Genomic DNA, 23,774 nt, shown 5'->3' on the forward strand with positions numbered 1-23,774 from the left:
CAGTCGCAATTATCTTTGCAGTATTTTGACATTATTGTATTGAGAGAGTTGCAGGTAACTTTGAAGGCCACTCTTGTTTCCTCCATATTTTTTCTGTGGTGTTTCTCAGAGCACTGTATTCGTAAATAAACTAGTAGAAAATAAATGTTGGTCTTTCATTTTAACTGGCAGGTGTAGGGCATCTCATCCTGGGGACGATCAATTATATTCTTGAACCTTCTCTCACATGTGGGACATTATAACCCTCTGCATGTGAAGCGAAAAGTGGGGTTAAGCAATTGGTTCACTTCTGTCTGTCTGTCTACAAAGGTCAGTTTATAATCGAGGAATAATTTAATTCAAATTCAGTGTAATATTTTGAACACAAATCGGAACATGAATCAGAAAAACGAACCTGTAATTCAGCAGTCTGTTTGCTCTGAATTTGTCCCGATTGCGCATGCACAGAGAGGAGTGAGATAATTTTTTTAATGTCTGTCTGTCTGTCTGGCCATCAAACAAAATTTAAAATCATTCCAATCAGGAAACTTACTGTTTTCAGGATGTCATAAAGGACACAAACAACAGGCACAGATAACTAATGTAATGTGTTCGATAAGGTGGTGTAAGAGATGCTGCATCAACAGCGGAAAACTTCCAAATTTAATTGCATATATTGAATCGCCTTTTTTATCAATTTAAAATTTAATTTATTTTAATTTCATCATTGATTTTTTCACTTTTATTTCAATTGAATTATATACTTGAACACTGTAGACCAGAAATTGCCTTTTTTGCACTTTCAAAACCCTTCCGTTTAATGGTACTTGGACAAAATATTACAGCATTTTACATCATCGTGACCAATCAAACTTGCCGCTCACAGACTCCACTCATGTACTTATTCTCAAGACATTGTGATATAACATGTTTTATGAACTCATTTATTCATTTTTTTTTTCTTGAGGAATTTCATCTCCAAAGTTCGTGGAAAAAATATCGGCGATGCTTCACTTTGGAGTTTCCTCCTGGTTTACTTGGTTACACTTTTACTAATGTGAGGCCTAATGGAAGGTTTGCACATAAGCACGCATACACGGATAGTAGAAGGATAAAATAGGAGTAAACATGGACCTCTTTCAGACCTGCCCTCTTCCAGATGGGCCATGGCTGTTATTGTTTTACTAAACAGTGTGGCCATACACATAACCCAAAAGAAACAGTTAAATAAATTATCCTGAAAACACCTAAATATATGGTGGAAAGTATTTTCCTATGGTTAAGAATCATTTGGAGTAAGTATTCCCTGAACAACCACATTACCCTGTTCATTCCTGTACACATGGAAGTGTTGAGAAATTTTGACCAACACCCCTGTGACCTACCTACCCACCAAGTGATATCAAGTCAATAAATAATTGAATAAATGGGGTGTTCATAGAGTGCAGGCTTGATGGGCCAAATGGCTGATTCCCGTTTCCAAGTCCCTTGTAAATCCCGAACAAAACACATAACCTTGTACACAGGAGCTTTAATTGCTTTTAAGATGTATAAGAAAGAGATCCCTCCCGTGAACTTTTTACAGGTTGCAAAATAAATTTGCAAAAACGTTGCTTAATTTATTATAAAGTCAAAGAGGATAAATTATATTGTTACATTCATTTGCACATCCAAAAAAAACAAACACAAATCTTGTTTATTTCTCCAACAAATTTGTCAGTGATGGAGCAGACATTTACAATAAAAGAGAGAAAAAAAATTGAGAACGAATTGACATCATCAGAAATTAAAGAAAAGGTTTTTTTGTTCTGCTACTGCCAAAAAAATCAAAATCATAACAGAAACTAGAGTAATTCTACTGCGCACAGTTGACGGGTATGCCTCCGCTCTCCTGCACAAACACTTGAGTATTGACATATTTGACCTTTGACCTTTATCATATCTGGCCCAAAATCTAATCAGTTAATTGCCCTGTCTAACTTTATCTTTGTACCAAGTTTGATGAAATTCTGTCCAATATTTCTTGAGTTGGGGCATAAACAGTAAAATTTTAGAGTTTGACCTTGACCTTTGACCCTTGATCTTTATCACATCTGGCCCAAAATCTAATCACTTAATTGCCCTGTCTTACTTTACCTTTTACCAAGTTTTATGAAATTCTACAATTTGCTTCTTGAGTTATCGCGTAAAGGAAAACCCGGACGGACGAACAGACGGACGGACAACCTGGAAACATAATGCCTCCGGCACCCTTGGTGCGGAGGCATAAACATTAGAGAACACCATACCCGGTGCAGTATTAAGTATATACTTAATTTGCGGGCCTTTCCATTTGCGGGGGTTCCGTTCTCGAAAATCATCGTGAACCGCAAAGCCGCAAATTTCGGTGGGAATGGGGAAAATAGGGTGAGGGACTTCAACTTTAAAATTTGTCCAAACTGTACCCTTAATTATCCGAGGAGAGCCACAGGCTTATTTTCTTGTATAAAGAGCATAAAATAAAGTTTATTTCTTGAGTTTATTAAGATCATGAAACATATCTATACTAATAAATGTCAGTGTGTGTGTGTGTGTGTGTGTGTGTGTGTGTGTGTGTGTGTGTGTGTGTGTGTGTGTGTGTGTGTGTGTGTGTGTGTGTGTTAGACTCCTCCATAACTCCAAAACCATGAAACCGAGCAGCCTGAAACCAAGGAAGTGCATGATTGAAAATGGGCTGTTTGGGTTAATTAATACACCCCTTTTGAAGATAATTAACGGCCTTATTTCATTATATCCTTTATCAGGTGCATCCTCGGTCACCTCACTGTTTAGCGTTTCAAGGCGTATCCTCGGTGACCTCGCTGGGGTCTGAAGCTGTCATGTTTTTTGGTCTGCTCAACGATGTCTTGACTTGGAAAAGGCCACAACCATTTCTTTACAACACTTGCCATAACATTGAGAATCTCTTAAAATAATCCAAATTACAAAATTTGAGCTCCAGAATTGAACTTCGCAGCAGTCCCGACTGTTGAAAAAAAGTGTTCATTTGTATATTTCGGACATATTTGATATGTTGGGATCTCCGGAAGGTGTGTGTTTAATATGACGTATAGGCGATGCTCATCACTTATCAAGCCAGCCGTTCCTTATCAACCATTTCGTTGGAGTGCTTAAGCCACTTGCCAAGCGCTCTCCAAGCTACTTAGTTGTTCGTTGCAGTAAAAGTATCCGAGCTTTCAATCTCACATCGATTAGACGTACGTTTCCACCTTTATCAGGTCCCGTGGTGCCATGCGCTGGATGCCTCTGGAGGTGTCTCATCTGCTGAAAATGTGCAATATTATTTTTACATGACATCACCTTGTTTTAACTTTTTGTGTTATCTCCTTTTATAATCCACCGCTCACCTGTCTGCGGTGAGAGAGTGAGATACCCAAAGACAGCTTCATCGTGGGAGATACCAATGATTCAAAATGCCCTGGTTTCCACAGCATGAAGCCAAGAAAGGTGTGAGGTGAGAGCACCAGCTTAGAGGGGAGAGCAGAACTCCATCAGGCTGTGGACGAAAGCTTTGTATGTGGTCACAAACTCAGGTGTGCCAAGGAAGGATTTTGCACAATGGAGGATGCCCAGTCGGCCACTGTCGTTGGAGGCCAGATTGGAAATGTGGCTTTCCCAGGAAAGAACATGGCAGATAGTGAGACCCAAAAGCTTGAATGAAAGGACTTCTTCAAGAGGATTGCTGTTAAAGTAAATGGGAGTGTTCTACAGACGGTCCTTTCAGAGAGACAGTGAGAGTGTGAGATTTGTTGGGACTGAAAGACATATTCCAAGTGTTGGACCAGCTTGTGATTTTATCCAGATCTGCAGAGAATGAAGAGGCTGCGACTTGCCGATCTGAGGGATGACAGATGGTACGGCAGAGGGTGGAGTTATCAGCAAAAAGATAAAAAAAATATTTACCAGAGAGTCGGAGAGATCATTGAGGAAAACCAGAAAAAGTACAGGGCCCACTGTGCCTTGAGGAACAACAGCCTGGACAGGAAGAGGGGATGAGGGAACTCCATGAAGGGCCACATGTTGACGGTGACAGGAGAGGAACTCTGAGAGACATGAGCCGAGATGTCCTTGGATACCATTGGAAGAGAGTTTGGTGAGCAGGGCATGGTGCCAGATTGTATGAAAAGCATGCAATATGTCTAGAGAGATGGCTCTGATCTCATGTCTGGCTTTGAGGACCTCTATCCATTATTGGGTGGGCAGAAGCAGCATGTCCAGGGTAGAGTGATGTGGTCTGAATCAAAATTGATGATCAGAAATCAAGCCATTGGAGAAGAGGAAGGATTTAAAGTCAGAAGTGATGATGGATCCCATGACCATGCTGATGATTGGGAGTTGGCTGATTGGTCTGTAGTTTCAGGAATTTGTCTTTGCACCTTTTTTATGCAGAGCGGTAATGTTTGCTGATTTCCAGATTCGGAAATGTATCCAGATCCGGAGTTGGATCTTCACCAAAATCAAATAAATTTGTCCTTGTCACACACCCAATCTGTCCACCAAGTTTCATCCGAATCCGTCCACAACTTTTTGAGATACAAGTGTAGCCAGATCTCTCAATGGTGAAAAATGACTTAAAAAATTCTAGTAGTCGGATCCTGATCTGGATCTTCACTAAAATCTAATCAGTTCATCGTTGACAAACCCCCAACCTGCCCACCAAATTTCATCCAGATCTGTCGACAACTTTTTGAGATATCCTGCACACAAACAGACAGACAGACAGACAGAAAGGGGTGAAAACATAACCTCCTTCACCTTCAGTGGCAGAGGTATCTGGATGCCACCAGAATATGGAGGAGGGAGGCGGTTTGAGAGTTCAGACTTGACGTTAGAAAGATGTTGTTTTCTGGTTCTCCTGCAGGTAGACACACACTTGTTCCAAGCTTTGTGGAAGGAACTGATATTGCCTTCAGGACAACTCCCTCACCACAAGCTTCAGTGTACCATGGGTGGGAGGAAGGGTAGGACAACTGAAGACAATATGGGATAAATCTGTGCATGAGAGAGAGCAAATTTCTTTGAAAGAATTCCGAGGACGAGTTGATGTTGGAGAAAATATAAATGGGAGACCAGTTTAGAAGTTTGATTGCTGCTTGAAGTCCCTGACTGTCAGCCTGAGTGAAATGCCAGACTCGACGGTGCTGAGGTGGTTCTCTGATAACAGCCAGAGAGATGTCCACTTCGACAAGCATGTGGTCAGATGAATCGATTGGAGCGGGAGAACAGCAGATATTTTCAGGGAAATTGGTCAAAATCAAATCCAAAATAGATGGAGTACCATTAGTTGAGATCTGCATGGGAAGTTGACAGATTGTGTCAGTCTCAACGAGTCGCAGGAGTCTTTTGCTGAAGTGCCATGGCAGGTGAGAGACGTACCCACACCCAGTCAACTGGCATGATGACAATGACAATTGAAGTCACCAGGTATGAGGAAGAGAGGGTTGGTATGAGAGGATAGAAGTTGGTCCATGTTTTTAAAGTGGAATGGAGCCCTCCCAGATCTCAAAATATCCACCTCCGTGTGTGTGAGTGTGTGTGTGTGTGTGTGTGTGTGTGTGTGTGTGTGTGTGTGTGTGTGTGTGTGTGTGTGTGTGTGTGTGTATGCGTGTCTGCGCAAGTTACTGTTGTGGCCTGCTATCTCCACATGTCGGTGCATTTCAGGAGGTGAAATAGAGACCTACCAGGTCTCAATGTATCCACCTCCGTGTGTGTGTGCTTGAGTGTCTGCGCAAGTTATTGTTGTGGCCTGCAATCTCCACATGTCGGTGCGTTTCAGGAGGTGAAAAAGAGACCTACCAGGTCTCAATGTATCCACCTCCGTGTGTGTGTGTGTGTGTGTGTGTGTGTGTGTGTGTGTGTGTGTGTGTGTGTGTGTGTGTGTGTGTGTGCGCGCGCTTGCGTGTCTGCGCAAGTTACTGTTGTGGCCTGCAATCTCCACATGTCAGTGCGTTTCAGGAGGTGAAATAGAGACCTACCAGGTCTCAATGTATCCACCTCCGTGTGTGTATGTGTCATTGATTGGTGTTTACATATGTGGGTTTCAGAATGTGGAATGGAGTCCTCTCAAGGCTGGCTCAAAGCATCCACCTTCATTTCAGTTAGGGGTCAAGATTCATGGACCAAGCTGTGAAGTTTTCTGTTTTAAAGTTTTGTGACGATGGCTCTCTTCAGGATCGTCACTGAGCCCCAAACAGCTTCCAACTGCAGTTCGTTTGTAGTAATATTCGCAGAGATGGTTTATAATATCTCTGCGAGTTTCCTCCTCATCATTCCCGGAGCTCTAACTATCACTGGTACAATTTCGGCATTCTTCAGCTTCCAAGATCTCTTCACTTCATTCTTGAGGTCTTTGTGTTTGGTCATTTTCTTGATTTCTGCATCGTTAGTCCAAAATCACCTGAATTAACATCACATTCAGGTATTAACACCTGAATTGGGAATGCCTTCTTCTCTTTTTTTTTGTACCCAAATATGATATCTGGTTGCAATGCTTTGTTTTCGATGTTCCCCACTCTATGGGATGATTAGGTCATACGTGAGCAGTACTTCAATGTTCTCAGTGATTACTTTTGGTTCATGTTCCCACAAATTTTCTGGAACTGGGATATCAAAATTTTTGCAAATGTGTCAGCAGATTACTTTACAAAATCTGTTGTGTAATTGTGTGTACAGCTGTTCTGACATGAGTTTTTATATTTTTTTGTGTTCGGTCATTAAGCATAACATATCACTCTCTTTGCGAACTCCACCTCCACCCCTCACCTTTACCTCTTTTTTTTTCCTCCTCCCCACGCTCCTCACCCTCTCTCTCTATCTCCTTCTCGTTCCCCCCTCCTTATAAAATACAGCACTTTCCTCCCACACCTCTGTCTCTTTCTTTCTTTCTCTCACCCCCTTGCACCCCTCCCTTCCACAGTGTGCAGAAACATTTAGTGAGGCGTCACTCTCCCTACATCCAACCCATCCCTCCTCGTTCTCCACCCCACCCCCCAACTCCCCATCTTCTGAGCTCCCCCTTCTCCACCCACTCCTAGCTTCCCCTCTCTCCTCTCCCTTCCCTATGTCCTATCCCCTCTGTCCTCTTTCCTCCCTTCCATTCCCTCCATCCTCTCTGCCTCTTCACCATCCTCTCTCCCTCCCTCCCCTGCATCCTCTCTTTCCTTCCCTTCCCTCCCAATTTCTCCACCCCCCCTAATAATCCCGGCAGAGAAGCAACGAGTTGTATTTGCTTGTGTTTAATAATAATGATGATAACCTTGATCCAATAATGCGATGATGATGTTGATGATGGCGACGATAAAGATGAGTTTATGAAGATGATGATGTTGTTGTTGGAATGTTTGAGGGGGTTATTTGTGTTAACGCCCCATGTTAATTAATCAGGTGAATAAATCCACAAACATTGCCTCAATAAATTCATCGTGAAAGAGCGAATCCACAAAGGGGAAATCCGCGAACAGCAAGGTCATCATGTCAGGTCAGGTATGGGAGCATGTGCCAGAACAGCGCGTCGCTGCGTCCACTTTCCGCCGGTACTCCAGGGGCCTCCGTCTGGCCATCCCCCAGGCAGATGCCAGGCCCATCCCCATCTCCTTGAGATGCCAGTCAACCTGGTGCAACCACGAGGCACGTGGTCGGCCCAATGGCCTCCTCCACTCATGAGACTCCCTTGCTGAGAGAATCTGGTGAGCAGGATCAGCGTCAGGAAAATGAGCCACATGTCCATACAGCCGCAACTGATGCTCACGGACTATGCAGGTGACAAATCTCATCCGAGTCTCTCTCAGCAACCGCTCGTTGGACACAAAATCCAACCAGCGATAGCCAAGGATTCTCCGAAGAGATCTGGTACCAAAGGAATTAAGTCTCCGTCTCAGATCCTTGGTCAGAGTCCAAGTCTCGCATCCATAGAGCAAGACTGGAAGTACCAAGGACCTGAAGACTTGGACTTTCATCCTCCCGCACAGGTACCGGCAGCGCCACACCCCATGATCCAGTGAATCCATGACTCCCCAGGCCCGACCCAGACGTCTATTGACCTCTGACTCGCAACCAGCAGAGGCATGAATATCACTGCCAAGGTAAGTGAATCTCTCCACGACCTCAACATCCTCACAACAAACAGACACAGACAGGACAGCAGCATCCAAGATGTCACCGAAAGCCTGGATCTTCGTTTTGACCCAAGAAACCCGTAATCCCAACGGCTCCGACTCCTCATTCAGCACCTCGAGGGCCCCCAAGAGGATGTCTAAAGTCTCCGCAAAGATGACTGCATCATCTGCAAAATCAAGGTCCGATATCTTGACATTGCCAAACGATGCACCGCAACTTGATCTCTCCAACATCCTCCCTAAAATCCAGTCCATACAAGTGCTGAAAAGTGTGGGGGCAAGTACACACGCCTGACGAACTCCAGTAACAACTGGAAATAAGTCAGAGATGGTACCACCACAATTCACAGCACTCTCAGTACCAGAGTAGAGTTCAGACATCAGATCGATCAGTTTTGGTGGCACCCCACGAAGACCAAGAATCCTCCAGAGGACATCCCGATTCACTGAATCGAACGCTTTACAGAGATCAACATAGGTTGCAAGCAGCCCCTGCCGAAACTCTCGTCTGCGTTCGGTGAGGACACGAAGTGCAAGGATACGGTCAATCGTTGACCTCTTTGGTGTAAAGCCTGACTGCTCTGGATGCTGGTGCTCAAGCAGATGGTGGCGAACCCTATCAAGAATTATCCGAGCAAAGACCTTGCCCGGCACTGAGAGCAGCGTCACCCCTCGGTAGTTGTTGCAGTCTTGGCGATCACCCTTCCCTTTCCAGAGAGGGACAACAAGGCCCCTCTTCCAGTCAGTTGGGATGATGCCTGTGTTCCAGGCAGAGCACAAAACTGCATGCAACGACACGAGTGCAGCATTTCCACCAGCCTTGAGAAGTTCAGCATGGATGCCACAGATCCCTGGAGCTTTGCCCAGTTTCAACTGGTTCACTGCAGCCCGTGTTTCCACAAGCGAAGGTGGACCACAGTTGATTCGAGGGTCAGCAACAGGGATTGTAACACCCTTGATGTCCAAATCGACAGCTGGGGGATCAGCCTGGTACAACCGCTCAAAGTAACCGGCTCAGCGGGCCTTCACTTCAGACTCCTCTGTCAAGAGCCTACCACTCTCTGCTCGAACTGCAGTGCTCCGAGGGATGGGCTTGGATGAACGTAATGCGCGAATTCCCCTGTAAGCGGGACGAGAATCACCTGTCCACAGGTGATGCTCTACCCCCTCACAGATTCCTCGCACATAGGCCTCCTTGTCCACCCTCAGTGCACGTACAGTTTTACGCCTCAGCTCCCTGAACAGCTCAGCTCTGCCATTCAGCCTGGCCCTGCGACTCTGGTCAATGGTATCCAGTATCCCTTGAGAGACAAAATTCTTCTTTGCCCTGCGGTGAGTTCCAAGACATCCACCGGCAACATCAAGGACGGTGGTCTTGAAGGCGCTCCACAACTCTTCAGGACCCCCCAAAGCACCCAGACCCCCCAAGTGTCCACTCAGCCTGTTCGCAAACTCCTCAGCTACTCTCTCATCCCTGAGCTTGGCAACATCCAGCCTAGGCTGGGATGGTACCATTCTCCAGGATTTAAGGTGCAGCTTTAGAGTTGCTACAACAAGCCTGTGGTCAGTATTGAGGAACTGAGCACTCCGGTAGACCCTGCAGTTCTGGATCATCCTCCAACGACCGTCAATGAGGACATGGTCAATCTCCTTTGCCACACCGCCAGCGTTGGAATACCAAGTCCAGCGATGAGCTTGTGGGCGCTGAAACCATGAACCAGCCACCCTAAGTCCATGACTTCTTGCAAAGTCAAGGAACTTAGTGCTATTCTGGTTCATAGTTCCTGACCCATGGGGACCAACACATACCTCATAACCATCCCTATCAGTTCCAGTCGATGCATTGAAATCCCCCAAGACTAGAAGTGTATCTCGTCTGGGGCACTGATCAACCACAGACTCGAGTGTGGCGTAGAATGCATCCTTCACGGTGAGATCACTCGCCTCAGTCGGAGCATAAACAGAGACCAGGGAAATGACACCTAAGGAGTGACGAATCCTTAATCTCATAATACGCTCGTTGACCAGTGTTACCTCAATTATCATTGGGGTCAGCTTTTTGGACACAGCTACAGCAACTCCTTGGGTATGGTAACCATCAGAGCGACCAGACCAATAGTAGGTGTAACCACCCACCATTATCTCGCCGCAATCCGGTCTCCGAACCTCAGAGAGAGCTGCAATCCCGATGTCCAAACGCTTGAGCTCAGATGATAACAGAGACAGGTGATCATCCTCTCTTTGGGATAGGACATTCCAGGCACCCACCCGAAGGGACCGCCTCAGGTTAACCCAAGGAGACCGCCGTCTGGTGGACGACACCTCATCCTGTACTTCATCATCCTGTACTTAAAGGATGATGTACTTAAAGCAAGGTCATCCTGTACTTAAATTTCAATACAACAACGATTTTAAAGATCGTCAAAAATCTGGAAGTTTAGTGTTACTGAAGCAGTCTTATACACTAACCACCCTGACACACTAACCACCTTAACACACTAACCACCCTTATACACTAACCACCCTTACACACTAACCACCCTTACACACTAACCACCTTTACACACTAACCACCCTTACACACTAACCACCCTGACACACTAACCACCCTTATACACTAACCACCCTTACACACTAACTACCCTTACACACTAACCACCTTTACACACTAACCACCTTTACACACTAACCACCCTTACACACTAACCACCCTGACACACTAACCACCCTTACACACTAACCACCTTTACACACTAACCACCTTTACACACTAACCACCCTGACACACTAACCACCCTGACACACTAACCACCCTTATACACTAACCACCCTTATACACTAACCACCCTTACACACTAACCACCCTTACACACTAACCACCTTTACACACTAACCACCCTTACACACTAACCACCCTGACACACTAACCACCTTTACACACTAACCACCTTTACACACTAACCACCCTGACACACTAACCACCCTGACACACTAACCACCTTTACACACTAACCACCTTTACACACTAACCACCCTGACACACTAACCACCCTTACACACTAACCACCTTTACACACTAACGGCCCTTACACACTAACCACCCTTACACACTAACCACCTTTACACACTAACCGCCCTTACACACTAACCACCCTTACACACTAACCACCTTTACACACTAACCACCCTTATACACTAACCACCCTTACACACTGTAATAAGATGACGTGGAGTGTCATTTTTGGTTATGGAGGTTTGATTGATCACCATAGAACGCAGCATCAACGTGCATCGTACAGATCCATTTGGCAGCCTCTTTTTCACTCTATATAAACACTTCCACATGCCACGCCCTCTCATGCTATATATCGGTATATTGCATGGTTTTTGGTAGTATGATGAAGGCGATTTGTGTACTCCAGCCTTGAAGTATATAATTCAATTTCAATAGAGATCTAAAGAGTATTAAAGGTGTATAAATAAATTAATTTGTGGTTTAAACCACCGTTTTCTCCAGCGGCTATTACACCGCCCTATCTAACATGTTACATTAGTTCTTCGTACCCGTTGTATGTGTCCATTATAATGCCCTTATAAACACAGTACGTTTTGTGTTGGGAATGATTTTCTATTTTCTTTGACAGCCAGGCAGGCGGACGGAGTAAAAATATGGTCTCACTCCTCTCTGTCTGCCGAGAAGGATCTCTGTACAATCGGGACAAATTCAGAGCCAATATGCGGTGAAACGTCAAACTTATCTTCCTATTCATGTTCAAAATATAACATTCGATTTAAATAAGCCATTCCTTGATCTTAAAGTGACGATTATAAACCGATAAGACAGACAGATGGACATGAATAAATAGCTGTAACCTGTTTTTCACTTTGTGTGCACAATACAAGGAAACAATGTAGAAAATTAGGTTGATAATAATTATTAATACAATCAAGATCTCATATGAAGAGTGAAAAAAAGTGTCAAGAAGGAATACTTATAATAATTTCCAACAAAGTGATCAAAACCTGAAACCAGGAATCACATTTTTCAACCTCGACCCAAAAGAAAATGTAAAGCCTCACTATGTAATGGAAGATATTTAATCATTTAGAGTGTATTAAAATAGCCAAAGAAGACTTTTTCATTTAAACTTTAATATAACGCGAAGAAAGGCTGCCAGGATAGCTTAGTGGTGTGCACACTCACCTTTTGAGTTGTCGAGCCGAGGTTGGAATCTTGGCCCAGCTATAAACTCTCGTCCTGCTGCTGTTTTGCAGGCAGGGCGATTCATCAGTTTGTACGCCGTCCCTCTTTTGGACGTTAAGCTGGTGGAGTTAAGCTCGGCCAGCAATAGTCGTTGGTGGATGTAAAAGATCGCGTGGCATCTTTTGTGAACAGAAGGTGAGTTATTGTTGGCCTCTTCAACAGATTACACATTCCTGCTATGACTGCTGCAAAGACAACGGCAAACCACCCAGAGTAACCCTAACCCAGGATCTGCTTTGGCAGTAATAACGCTCTACAAAGAGCATGGGATGATGATGATGATGATGATGATGATGATGATGATGATGATGATGATGATGATGATTACCCAAAGGGAACGTTTTGTGAAAAGTCATTGCTCTTTCTTGAATCACAATTACATGCTGAAGCTGAAGAGACAGCCAGACGTTAATGGAGTAGGACAGGCTGGGAAGGACCAATTAAGCAAATATTAATATACACTAGCAATCATATATATATATATATATATATATATATATATATATATATATATATATATATATATATATATATATATATATATATATATACGCAAAACACACACACACACACACACACACACACACACACACACACACACACACACACACACACACACACACACACACACACACACACACACACACTCAAGGCTCGTGGAAGAACAAGAACACAGAATGGATCAGTATGCAACATAACAAAAGGAACAGCAAAAAGAGAAGGGGGAAATGCCAACAACAGGATGGAGGGAGAAAATAGACGGAGATAGAAAACAAGGGATGTTGCAGGTAAGGATGAGGGGTAGGGGGAACGCAAAGGGTGGACAAGATGGATACAGAAGCAAAATTTAGGGGAGTTGGAGGGGTTGGGTGGTTAACGGGGGTGGAAAAGAACATTGTTTTGGATCGTGGATGATTTGATATGGCGATGAACAGCTGTCTTGAAGACCTGGAAGGAAGAATGAGATTGAAGAGAATGTGGAAGGTGGTTCCACAGGTGGGCAAAATGAGGACCAAAATGCGTGGAGGTGAGTAGTGATTCTGGATTTTGGGAGTTTCACTAGAAGGAGGTTGCTGGTGGACCACATGTGCCCTGTAGAAACTTGAGAGTGTTTGGGGCGGGGAGTTTGGACAAAGCACGGAGTCCAAGGACAATTTAAATTGAAAGTCTGTGCAAATGTCCTGGGAGAAGAACAGTTCCTAATGTGATGGCAAAATCGGTGTTTTTGCAACAGTGGTAATTCATACAAGACTTACGTTGGTTGTAAAAGAAGTCCCGAGGTTATCAATTAATAATAGAGATTAAAATTAAATGTGGTATAAATTTGGTTCAGCCTGTTCAGAGACCCACGTGAACCTATGACTTATGATGCTCAATAATCCAGGTTCAAATCTCATACCTGGTGTATGAGTGATTGTACTTCATGTCAAATTGCAATGACATCTTCTCAGCATGTTATTTATGTACAAGCTCCTGTATTAGCCATTAATCACAAACATATCAAAGTGGGAGTAGTTTTAATATTAACTGTGGTACATTTCTGGAAAAGCATCTATTGATATCCATCCAACGTGCAGTAAAAGTGATATTGGAGAACTTGAAGGAAAGCCTTAATGTACACACACTCGTCTCTGAGCTGTCAAGCTTCGGTTTGAATCCTGACGCAGCTATAACCTGTCATCCTGATGTTTCCCATGCAGTGTGAGATATCAATATGTGCGCTGTCCATCAAAAGGATGTTAATCCAGAGGAACCATCTGTTAGCACTGATTATATTTGTGGACACTAAAGATCATATGGTATATATCGATTAAGAGTTATCACCAGCACCCTGGAACAAATTACAAATCCCTCCCCAAACATTAGGCCTGGCCAGTTGATTCGTGAAATTCTTGTGCCAAAAGCCTTCCGCCGCTGAGCCCACAATATGGGACTAACTGGTGCCGTTAAATAAGGAGAACGGCTACTTTTGTAAAAAGAAAAGCATCACAAAAGCTCTTCAATAACCTTGGAGTTGTGTGGAAGAAAACGAAAAAGAGGAGATCATCAATAACCTGGGAGTTGGGTGGCCTTTTCTCTCACAGATTCCTTTTCAGCTATACTTGCCAAGCCGGTAACGGTAGCTTATTCATTAGCAGATAGACAGGGCTCATGGAAAGAATAACACAGAATGTGAGATCTACAGATTTGTGCCGTACAGACCTACTCAGTGAGTTCATATACATAGGGATAGTAAAAAAAAACAACAGAATAGGGGTAATACCCCTGGGTGCTCACCTGGTAGCAGCTGGATAAGATAACAAGGGAACCACTGGGAGGCGTGGATGACCCATAAAACATGCTGTATAATGGAGAAGAAAGCGAATACTTATTTTGGGGGGAAACCCTCTCCCCACCCCATAGACCCCCTTTGACCCCGATGTTTTTTTAATGCCATGAACAATCTTTGGTACATCACGGGTGATGAAGGTTGTGGTCAAGATTCATCGGAATTGTGTGTGTAGTTTCTGAGAAGAGGGCAAATCCCTATTTTGGGGGGAAATCTCCCGTAGACCACCTTTGGGCCTGATGTTTTTTTTTAATGCCATGAACAAACTTCACGACATTAAAACCTGGTCGGGTACATACCAGGTGATGAAGGCTGTGGTCACGTTGCATCGAAATTGTGTGCGTAGTTTCAGAAAAGAAGTTGCAAGTGTTTACGGACGGACGGACTGACGACACGCCATCCCATAAGCTCCCCAGAACTACGTTACTACAAATTCCTTAAGCTACCAATTCTGAAAACAATTGTTCAGAATTGAAGATAAGGATTGATTGTGGCTTAGTGTTTTCTTAAAAATTATTCGGGTCTTTCTTAATAAAAGGGGGGATAAAGATGTTTTCCTCGAAAAACAGCTTTTCCATAAACAAGTGGTTTAGGCTTTTGAAGAGCAAGAAATGATTTGCCTTATGGTGTTCACTGTTAATATACTATGTGGGGTCAGTCAGATATGGTCAGTCAGATTGTGCAGCAAGGGATTTTATAATGTTGATAAAAGTGTGTTTAAAGCTGTGGCAAATGAGGTGCGGCTGACGATACCAGCATAATCTGCTTTGTCAACTCACTCTTCCATGAGCCTTGATCTTGTGTACAAAAATAAATCCCTTCTTCAGAGCAAAACAAAGAAGTGTGGGTGGAGGGAGGATTATAAAATAAGGGACTGTAACAAAGGTCAGGTCCTAAAGATGAAAGGAACTGGATTCAAGATGATGCATCAAATTTTAGTGGAGGGAGGATTTGCATATCTTGGTCAAAGTTCATAGATTGATGTGACCGGATCAAAGAAGGGTGAAAGATCAAGGGTCAAGGACAAAAGGAAATGGTGCCATTGATCATGGGATTATAACAGGAAAAAAGAGAAGAAACAAAAGGCTGTTGGGTTATAAAAAAAAAAAAACGAGAAAAATATAAATTGGGAAATGAATAAAAAAGTTTTCTTGGAAAAGGAGAATTAAATAAGTGGTGAAGAGAAATTCCACAGGTAGTCATTTGTTGGGTGGAGTGTCTGGGAGGATTGAAGCGTTGCGATATTGGTTTCATGACATCTATGCTCTTAGTTCTCATATCGAGTCAGTGTCACTTCCACAGAAACCATCACTCGGCCCCTGCTCCATCTCCTTGATGTTGAGTTTGTTACAGAAAATGCAGGTGGGATAACATGTGATGTCAGTGGAATTGCAGTCAAACCGGTCAGTATCTTTAAGGAAGCTTTTAGGTCCTGAAAATGAGGTGGTTGGTTTGATAAAAGCCTAGGTGTTATCGCACTTTCAGAAACACTTAAAAGTTCCTTCTTGAAGGTGAAATGGTAATGGTCGTTTAACCAGGGAATTTCGTGAATTATTGTCACGTTGAAGACAAAAAAAAAAATGGTTGTGGAAAATAAAACCTAGGTGGTTCCCAAATCACTCTGGAACACCTTGAAGTTTCTCTGAACTGTTCTTTACTGAGGGGTTACGAGAATGTAAGTCCAATTCTTTCTTCAATCTTCAGCACGGAATGTCGCAAAGACTTCCTTCAATCGATGTTTCATGTGAAGTCCGGCACAGTCACCTACAACCTTGCTGTGATAGCCATGCTCGGCAAAAGAATTGACACATCCCATAAGACTTTGATTCGAAGTCCGAATCATCGCTGCACAAACAGAGGGGCCTAAGGAATTGAGAATGTCGGTCTGGATTAGAGGATGAATATAACAGGTAAGTGTGTGAACCAGGAAGCTTGCAATGTGCAGTGTTGGTCAAGCCATTACCTTGGACTGAAACATTAATGTCAAGAAAATTGATAGAAGTTTCCGAAATCCCACATAAGAAATCAAGAGCATCATGAAAATAATTCCCCAAAATAATGGAGTGTGTCAAGCTATTGTCGACCACCAAATGTCACACCGATGCAGTCACCGACATGTAAGGAGCCAAATATTCTGGTCTCGGACCATCAAACTGATCCAAATTTGTTCCTCTATGTGACCAACACAAAGATTGGCAAAGTTAGGACTCGTGATCGCACACAAGAGCCACCTCATTGGTTTGTTTGTAGCGTTGCGCCGAGAAGGAAAGGCAAATGAGAATGAGAACAAAAACAGTTAAGCAAAGTAAAGTTTCAGCGATAGGTTGTCTGATTGCACAACAATCAAATCAGTGTTTGAGTGGCGAAAATCCCTCGTCATGAAAGATGATGGTGTACAGAGAGGACATCCATTGTGAATAAAGGTCTGCCTTTTGTCGGGGAAATCTAAACCAATCAAAAGTCTTGAATGCGTGATCGGTATCCTTAATGAAAGAAGATAAGAGACTGAACGAGAGAAGTTATCTTATTGTCACATTAACTAGAAATCGGTTCAGTCGAGCAACTCCATGGAGAAAAAATAGGGCGGCTCAGGGGTTTGGCCTTGGTGAACCTCTAGTAAAAGGTAAATGTGTGACCTTCTCGGAGAAGTGGCAATGAGGTTACAAGCAGTAAGAGGAGGTTCCTATTTGGAAAACAAATCTTTCACGGCCTCGTGAAAAGTTTTCTGTGAGACGGACTTATGTCCTTGTTAACTAAAGTGGACTGTTTGTTGACATGTTTCCCAAAAGCTTCTTGTTTGTAACAGTTGGTGCATCACACAGCGAGAGCACAACCTTTGTCGGCTGTTTTGATATCAATGTACATTGTGATTCCAGAGAGTTTTAAGTGCACTTCATTCCTAGCCTTCGCAGAGACTCGCACTCCATCGTCAGACATTAGTCTGTTTTCTGGAACCATGGTAACCTGCCATAGGTTCAGGAAGCAGGAATATGTGGCCCAAGGTACTGGCATACAATGACATACTCCTTTCTTTTTATAAAACAAAGTGGGATCTTATTATGTGCATCGGTGTGTGCGAACTGCTTAAATTCACTGTGAAGGCAGACGGCTTACATCTTCCATTTTAAGTGATGCAAGGCCCAGCTTTTAATTCGATTTTATCCTATTTGGAATCAAGCTCAGATGAGGCAAGCTGAAAGGTAAGAAGTATATCACTTAGCCATTGCTATACCTTTAAATTAACAGATCCAGTAATGCCTTTTGTACATAATAATCCATTAGGTAACAGTGAATTCTCCAAATGCTTATTACATACAAGTGGGGTATGCTTAAACATTGTGTAAGTATACGAACCGTGTTTCCCCATTGTATCGGGTCGCTCACCTGCATTTGATTTTTCATCGATTTATTTTCATTACCTTCGCATTCTGCGAAAGGTTATGTTTTGGTCGGCGTGTATTTATTTATTTATTTATTTGTAATCTTGTGATTCGTATAACTCAAAAAGTATTAAACCGAATTGCATGAAATTTGGTGGGATGATTGGTTATTAGCCAGGAAGCATTCGATTAGATTTTGGGATTGTTCGGGTCAAAGGTCAAGGTCACGAAAAGGTCAAAATCGTCTTTTTACGATAACACGGTCAATTTTTATTCAATTTGCATGCAAATAATGCCAAAATGTTCAGAATTCAACGCCTCATCTTGTGATATGCAATATGACACAATGACGCCCATACTCTTGTTACCGGTTAGGGGTCAAAGGTCAGGGGGGGTCACGACCTTGAAAAATATGCGGTTTTTGTCATAACGCGGTCAATTCTTGTCCGCTTTACATGAACCCAGCACCAAAATGTTCAGAATTGAATGCCCCAATCTTGTGACACAATGACGTCATAACACATGTCACCGGTTGGGGTAAAATGTCGGGGGGGGGGGTCACGCCCTTGAAAAATATGCGGTTTTCGGCATAACTCAGTCAATTATTATTCGATTTGCATGAAACCAGCATCAAACGAGATTACCTTCTCTTGTTGAAACGTTGTATTCACCGAGCTTGCGAGTGAAGACTCGCCAAAACGACATGAGTTGATTGTTGTTTAGTCCGTAGCCCCCGAAAGTCGGGGGGGGGTCATGACATTATAGATATGTGGTTTGTGTCATAAGACCATTCATATGAAACCAGTTCCCCACACTCATACCAAGAACAAAAAAAGTAGTGGCGGCGAAGGTATGCACTCTATGAGTGCCCATTCTCGTTTATGGATGTTGTCCGACGATTCTGTGATTTTTTTTCCTGCTGTACTGGCTTCGATGTCTATCGGCAAGGAAAATTTCAGCTTTCTATGTGACCCGGAAGGTACTGATCTTTTATATCAGTCAGTGAGTCAGTGAGTCAATGAGTATGCCTGGTGTTGGCTTAATGACTAAAGTGGTGGGCTTAGGATCCTAGGGTCCTGAGTTCAAATCCTGCTTGGCTGTTGAATTAATTCCAGGTGGGGTTGACTCAGCCTGTCATCCTTCTGAGGTCAGCAAAACGAGTGCCAGCTTGCTGGTATCCTGTGTCGGAGTGGCGACCCGTCCAGGATTGTGCCCAATAGCCAAGGAGACTGCTTAGGCAGCAACAACGCTCTGCACAGAGTATGGTCCTGATGGATGGATGGTCAGTGAGTCAGCGGTTAGAAAGAGGTTTATATATTAGATACACAGACACACACACTAAGTATAAAATTGTCTCCACAGGGTTAATTGAAATGAAAAATTATTTTGATGGAATTGCTTGGTTGAGGGAATGCAAATTATGAGGTAGGTACAAGATCATGTTGTACGCTCAAACTAATAGAATTCTCCTTGTACTTCTAAGGTCATGATCCGCACAGGTTTTTATGAGCTGCTAATCGTAAAGAGTACTGTCTACTATTTCCATGCCCATTGATGAATGTGTGCATCATTTGCCACATCGATTGGTTGTACATTACCAGGAAGTGCAATCAGGATACAAACAGGCCGTGAAAATCACATTTGGTACACAACTTTTCTCCGATGTAATCGGTTGTTTGGCACGTTATAACACTGATTATTGTGATAAAACACCTGTGCTGGAGTTTTCATTTGGGAATCTGAGTCACCCAGTTTCCTTCACAGGTGGGGGTTAAGAACCTCATACGAGCAACTTGCGTTGTCTGGCTGAAAGCGGTCAGTCGTGACGACAAGGTGTACGAATAAACGCATTCAATCCCTTGACCTGTATCTGCATGTACAGCGTTTCTTGTTCAAAATGCTGGTGTGGAAATATGAACGTGAAAAGCGCTTCAGTTGGTATCATCATCATCGTCATCAATAATGTATCATACTCTTTAGAGCTTCGACACTGCCGAATCAGTTCCTTGGCAAGGGTTACACTGGGTGGTTTGCCATTGCCTTCGCAGCAGTCAGTTGGGGCAGGAATTTGGAATTTGTTCAGGGTAACTCGCCTTGCGTAGGTATTCTTGTCCCAACTATGTACATCCAGCCTCATCAAAACATTGGCCTTTTATGCATCACCACAAGATGTTTGATACAAGCCTGTAAAAAAAAAGAAGACTTGTTTGGAAAAAAAAATTGTGCTTAATAAATTATATCTAATTACAAAGAATCCGATCATTTGCTCAAGAAGGCAAAATTCAACTGGACTTGTATTTACTGTAGACCTGAAGGAAGGCCCTTGTGTGATGTAACATGAGAATGTAGGTCCAATTTAACACAAGAGTCTCTTTCTTAAAAAGGATATTTATGTTCCATGGGAGCTCTTCCTCCTATTTTATATACAATGAAAGATTTAACATGAGATATTCATCAAGTTCGGTTTTCATGTAATTAGTTTCCCTTGACTTTTCCTCGCTGGTTTTTAGGATCACAATAAAGGCCTTGTGGTGATGGTAAATTTATGAAGAGATGTAACCTGTGCTTACACATAATTGATGTGCTGTCATACCCACATAACTAAGAGCAAAGAGATGTTGAAAAACAATGGGGAAGGGGTGTGGGGGTGTGGTGAGAAGTGGGGCTGGGGAGTAGAGTGGGTGTTAAACTCACTGGGATGATGTATGATTGTAAAGTTGGGGTTGTCCCTGAGGAGCGAAAAACGAAAAGATGGAACTCCTTCATCCAAGTCCACAGCAGTGAGTTCCCGCAGCACCTGAACATGCCAGACATCAAATATAATCTGACACCTGACCCTTCCTCTGCTCCTATTCTCACTATATTTTCTCATTGAAAGATTATTGCCGAAGCATGCCAAGATTACCGTGCTTTTAATCCTCCAGTCAATGCCATCTACCAATCCCACACCTTTTAACTCAAGCGCGCTCATCCCCATCCCACTCGCCGAAATGATGTTTTCGTTTTGTCCCTGCTTCGGTGTTCCCTCACCTTGCCGTGTGTTGTACGTTCACACGCCAGCACCTCCTCCTCTGTGTTGACCTGTGGGGCATTGTCGTTCACATCTCGTACACGCACAGCAACGGTTGCCTCACTTGAGAGGCCATAGCCCCCGTCCTCCTTTGCAAATACAGACAGATTGTGCCACGGGTACACCTCACGATCCAACACGCGTGCTGTGCGCAGAGCACCGCTTTGTGGGTTTATGTCAAAGAACCGTTCTGGGTCCAAGTTCCGGTTGATGGAGTAACTGCCAAAGGAAGAGGCACAAGCTGTTTCGGAATGAATGAAATTGATCTGAAAACAAAAAAAAAGCTGAAAGAACTAAAATGGCAAATTAGCAGTGATAATGGAAAAAAAGCGAGTGAAAAACAACGTAATACGGAAAAAAATAAAATGAAGTGAACGACAACCAGTGGAATGATGTGAAGAAAGTTTCGTGAAACCAGAGCACATACTTCGGCTGAGTTAAAACAGAAGTTTTAAATCTGGTTTTTGAGACTTGACTGATGAAGAATTGGCCTCTGTATTCAAGGCACTGTGATAAAGGAGAGTAAAATCTTCTTCTTGATGACAGTACCTTTAATAAGGAGGAAAGCAGAGCTATGGAAGTGTGTTGAATCACACGTAATCCAGTGTCTCAGACACATGGATTAAGGGATTATTTTTGAATGGATTATGGAGTTATTGCCAAACCCGAAAGATCCTCTTGCTTTCAATCGAAGATGAGCCTCTGGGCTGGTCATCCCAGGAGACATTTCCAAATGAATACATGTCTTTTGCATTTTATGATTCATGTTTATCATTTTTTTTTTTTTTACAAATGCATATGATATAATTATTCGATAATAAATAAAACGAATGGAATAAAGAGTATCAAAAGGAAGGCAAATGGAGCGGTCATAAATAAAAGTGATGAAACTGGAACTGACTGGATTGTCTGTTTAGCTCGATCGGGGTCTTGCGCTGAGACGCTGCCCACGTAACTTCCCGCTGAGCTGTTTTCCGAAACTTCCATGAGGTACGCGTCCGCAAGGAAGATCGGTGGTTCGTCCTTGTCCTCCACAGTGATGCTTACGGTCGCAGAGTCCCGGAAAGGTCCACGCGCCGTGAACCGCGAGTCCACATGTGTGTTCGCCGCTTGCACCAGCAGTTTATAAGAAGGCCTTCGCTCGAAATCCAATGGCTGGACAATGGTGAGAAAATGGGGAGCACAGAAAGCAACACAGCGAGCTTTCCACAAAGGAGGTCAGAGACAATTGGCTCATATGCCTAATCGGAGTCACTGGCTGGGTGTTTGTTCTGCTTGATTAAAACCTGAGATTGGCTTTCAATCAATTCAACATAATAGAGCTTCATGGTTGACAGCATGTTAAGTGATCTGGCAGATGCAAACACACAGCCTGTGGCCCAGCATGCTTGGACACTTAGCCATGACCTGTTGGGGTCAACTTCCATTGGGTTGGCTTCTTAATAAACGTAAATAATTCTGGTTGCTTTCAGTTAATTACTGGTTAAAGTTCACTGAGTCAATTTACGCAGCTAACAATGAGAAAAGCACATATAAAGCAAATTAAAACAATCAAAACAGCATCGTTCTTGCTTCTGGTGTCTGTTACATGACAATGCTTCTCAGTGTGAATTACTTTAGGCATGATGTTATTGGCTTGTTTGGTTAATTATTTGGTTGACATACTGTGCACTCATCCTCATGAGGGCTACCACACAGGAAGTCAATCAAGGGAAAAACTAAATAAATACATATTGTTTTCCTAAAAACTAAATAAAGGTAAAATTTCAATGCTTGGAAGAAATCATGGATAACACCAGGGTTGGTCACAAAAATGTACCTCGTATGAATTGTTTATTAAAGTTTCTATTTTAATACCAAACCAGATACTCGTACAGTTTTGTTTGACAATAACAAATGTTCGAAATGTCCTCCTCTACGTTCTGCACACTTACGGATACGTATGGAATCGTTTCTCATGACAGACTGAAGTGCTTCACGCGAAACTCTGGAAATATCCCGTGTTACAGCATCTTTGAGTTGAGGAATGTTCATTGGGTTCTCTTTGAAAACATTTTCCTGAACAAATCCCCACAGAAGAAAATCTAAACGTCAGAGGTCGGGAGATCTTGGAGGCCAAGTAAATCCAGATCGGTGGGAAATTAATCTGCCAGGAAAGTGATTATTGAGGCACTGTCTGGACAAGCGAGCTGGGTATGCAGTTCCTCCATCCTGTTGAAACCAAACATCGGGAACATTTCTCACGTGACTCCAGAAAAACGTGTTCAATATGTGTACGTAACGTTCCACATTCACAGCTACCCCTTCCTCAGTATCCTGATTTTCAAAAAAGTATGGACCGTCCATCCAATGACTACCGAGACAATGCCATATTCGTTATTTTTGGGGAGTGGAGAGGTAACTCAAGTAAGTGGGCTGGTTTATCCATGCCACAAAACTGACAATCAGTTTGTTTACCAAACCATTCAAGTAAACACGGCGGTCGTCGCTGAAAATCGTCGTCTATATTGATTCCTGTTTGATCGACAATGCTACTCAATCGTCCACAAAATTCAGAACGTTGACGCTCGTTTGTCTGAGGGTAACGGTGGCATCAATT

At 43.2% G+C, this 23,774-nt stretch overlaps 1 protein-coding gene across 1 annotated transcript in view; it reads right to left on the bottom strand.

Moving 5' to 3' along the window:
- LOC147023445 (cadherin-11-like) overlaps positions 1-23,774 on the bottom strand; it is a 182,729-nt gene that overhangs the window by 11,583 nt on the left and 147,372 nt on the right. The window contains exons 8-10 of the mRNA XM_085888867.1: positions 22,077-22,330; positions 21,136-21,394; positions 20,800-20,902 (exon numbers count right to left, since the gene is read on the bottom strand). Of these exons, the coding sequence (XP_085744993.1) occupies positions 20,800-20,902; positions 21,136-21,394; positions 22,077-22,330 (616 nt within the window). The remainder of the gene's footprint in view (positions 1-20,799; positions 20,903-21,135; positions 21,395-22,076; positions 22,331-23,774) is intronic.

The sequence above is a fragment of the Eptatretus burgeri genome, chromosome 7 (genome assembly GCF_056783735.1).
Source record: "Eptatretus burgeri isolate ZD-2024b chromosome 7, Ebu_testis_v1, whole genome shotgun sequence".
Lineage (NCBI taxonomy): Eukaryota > Metazoa > Chordata > Myxini > Myxiniformes > Myxinidae > Eptatretus > Eptatretus burgeri.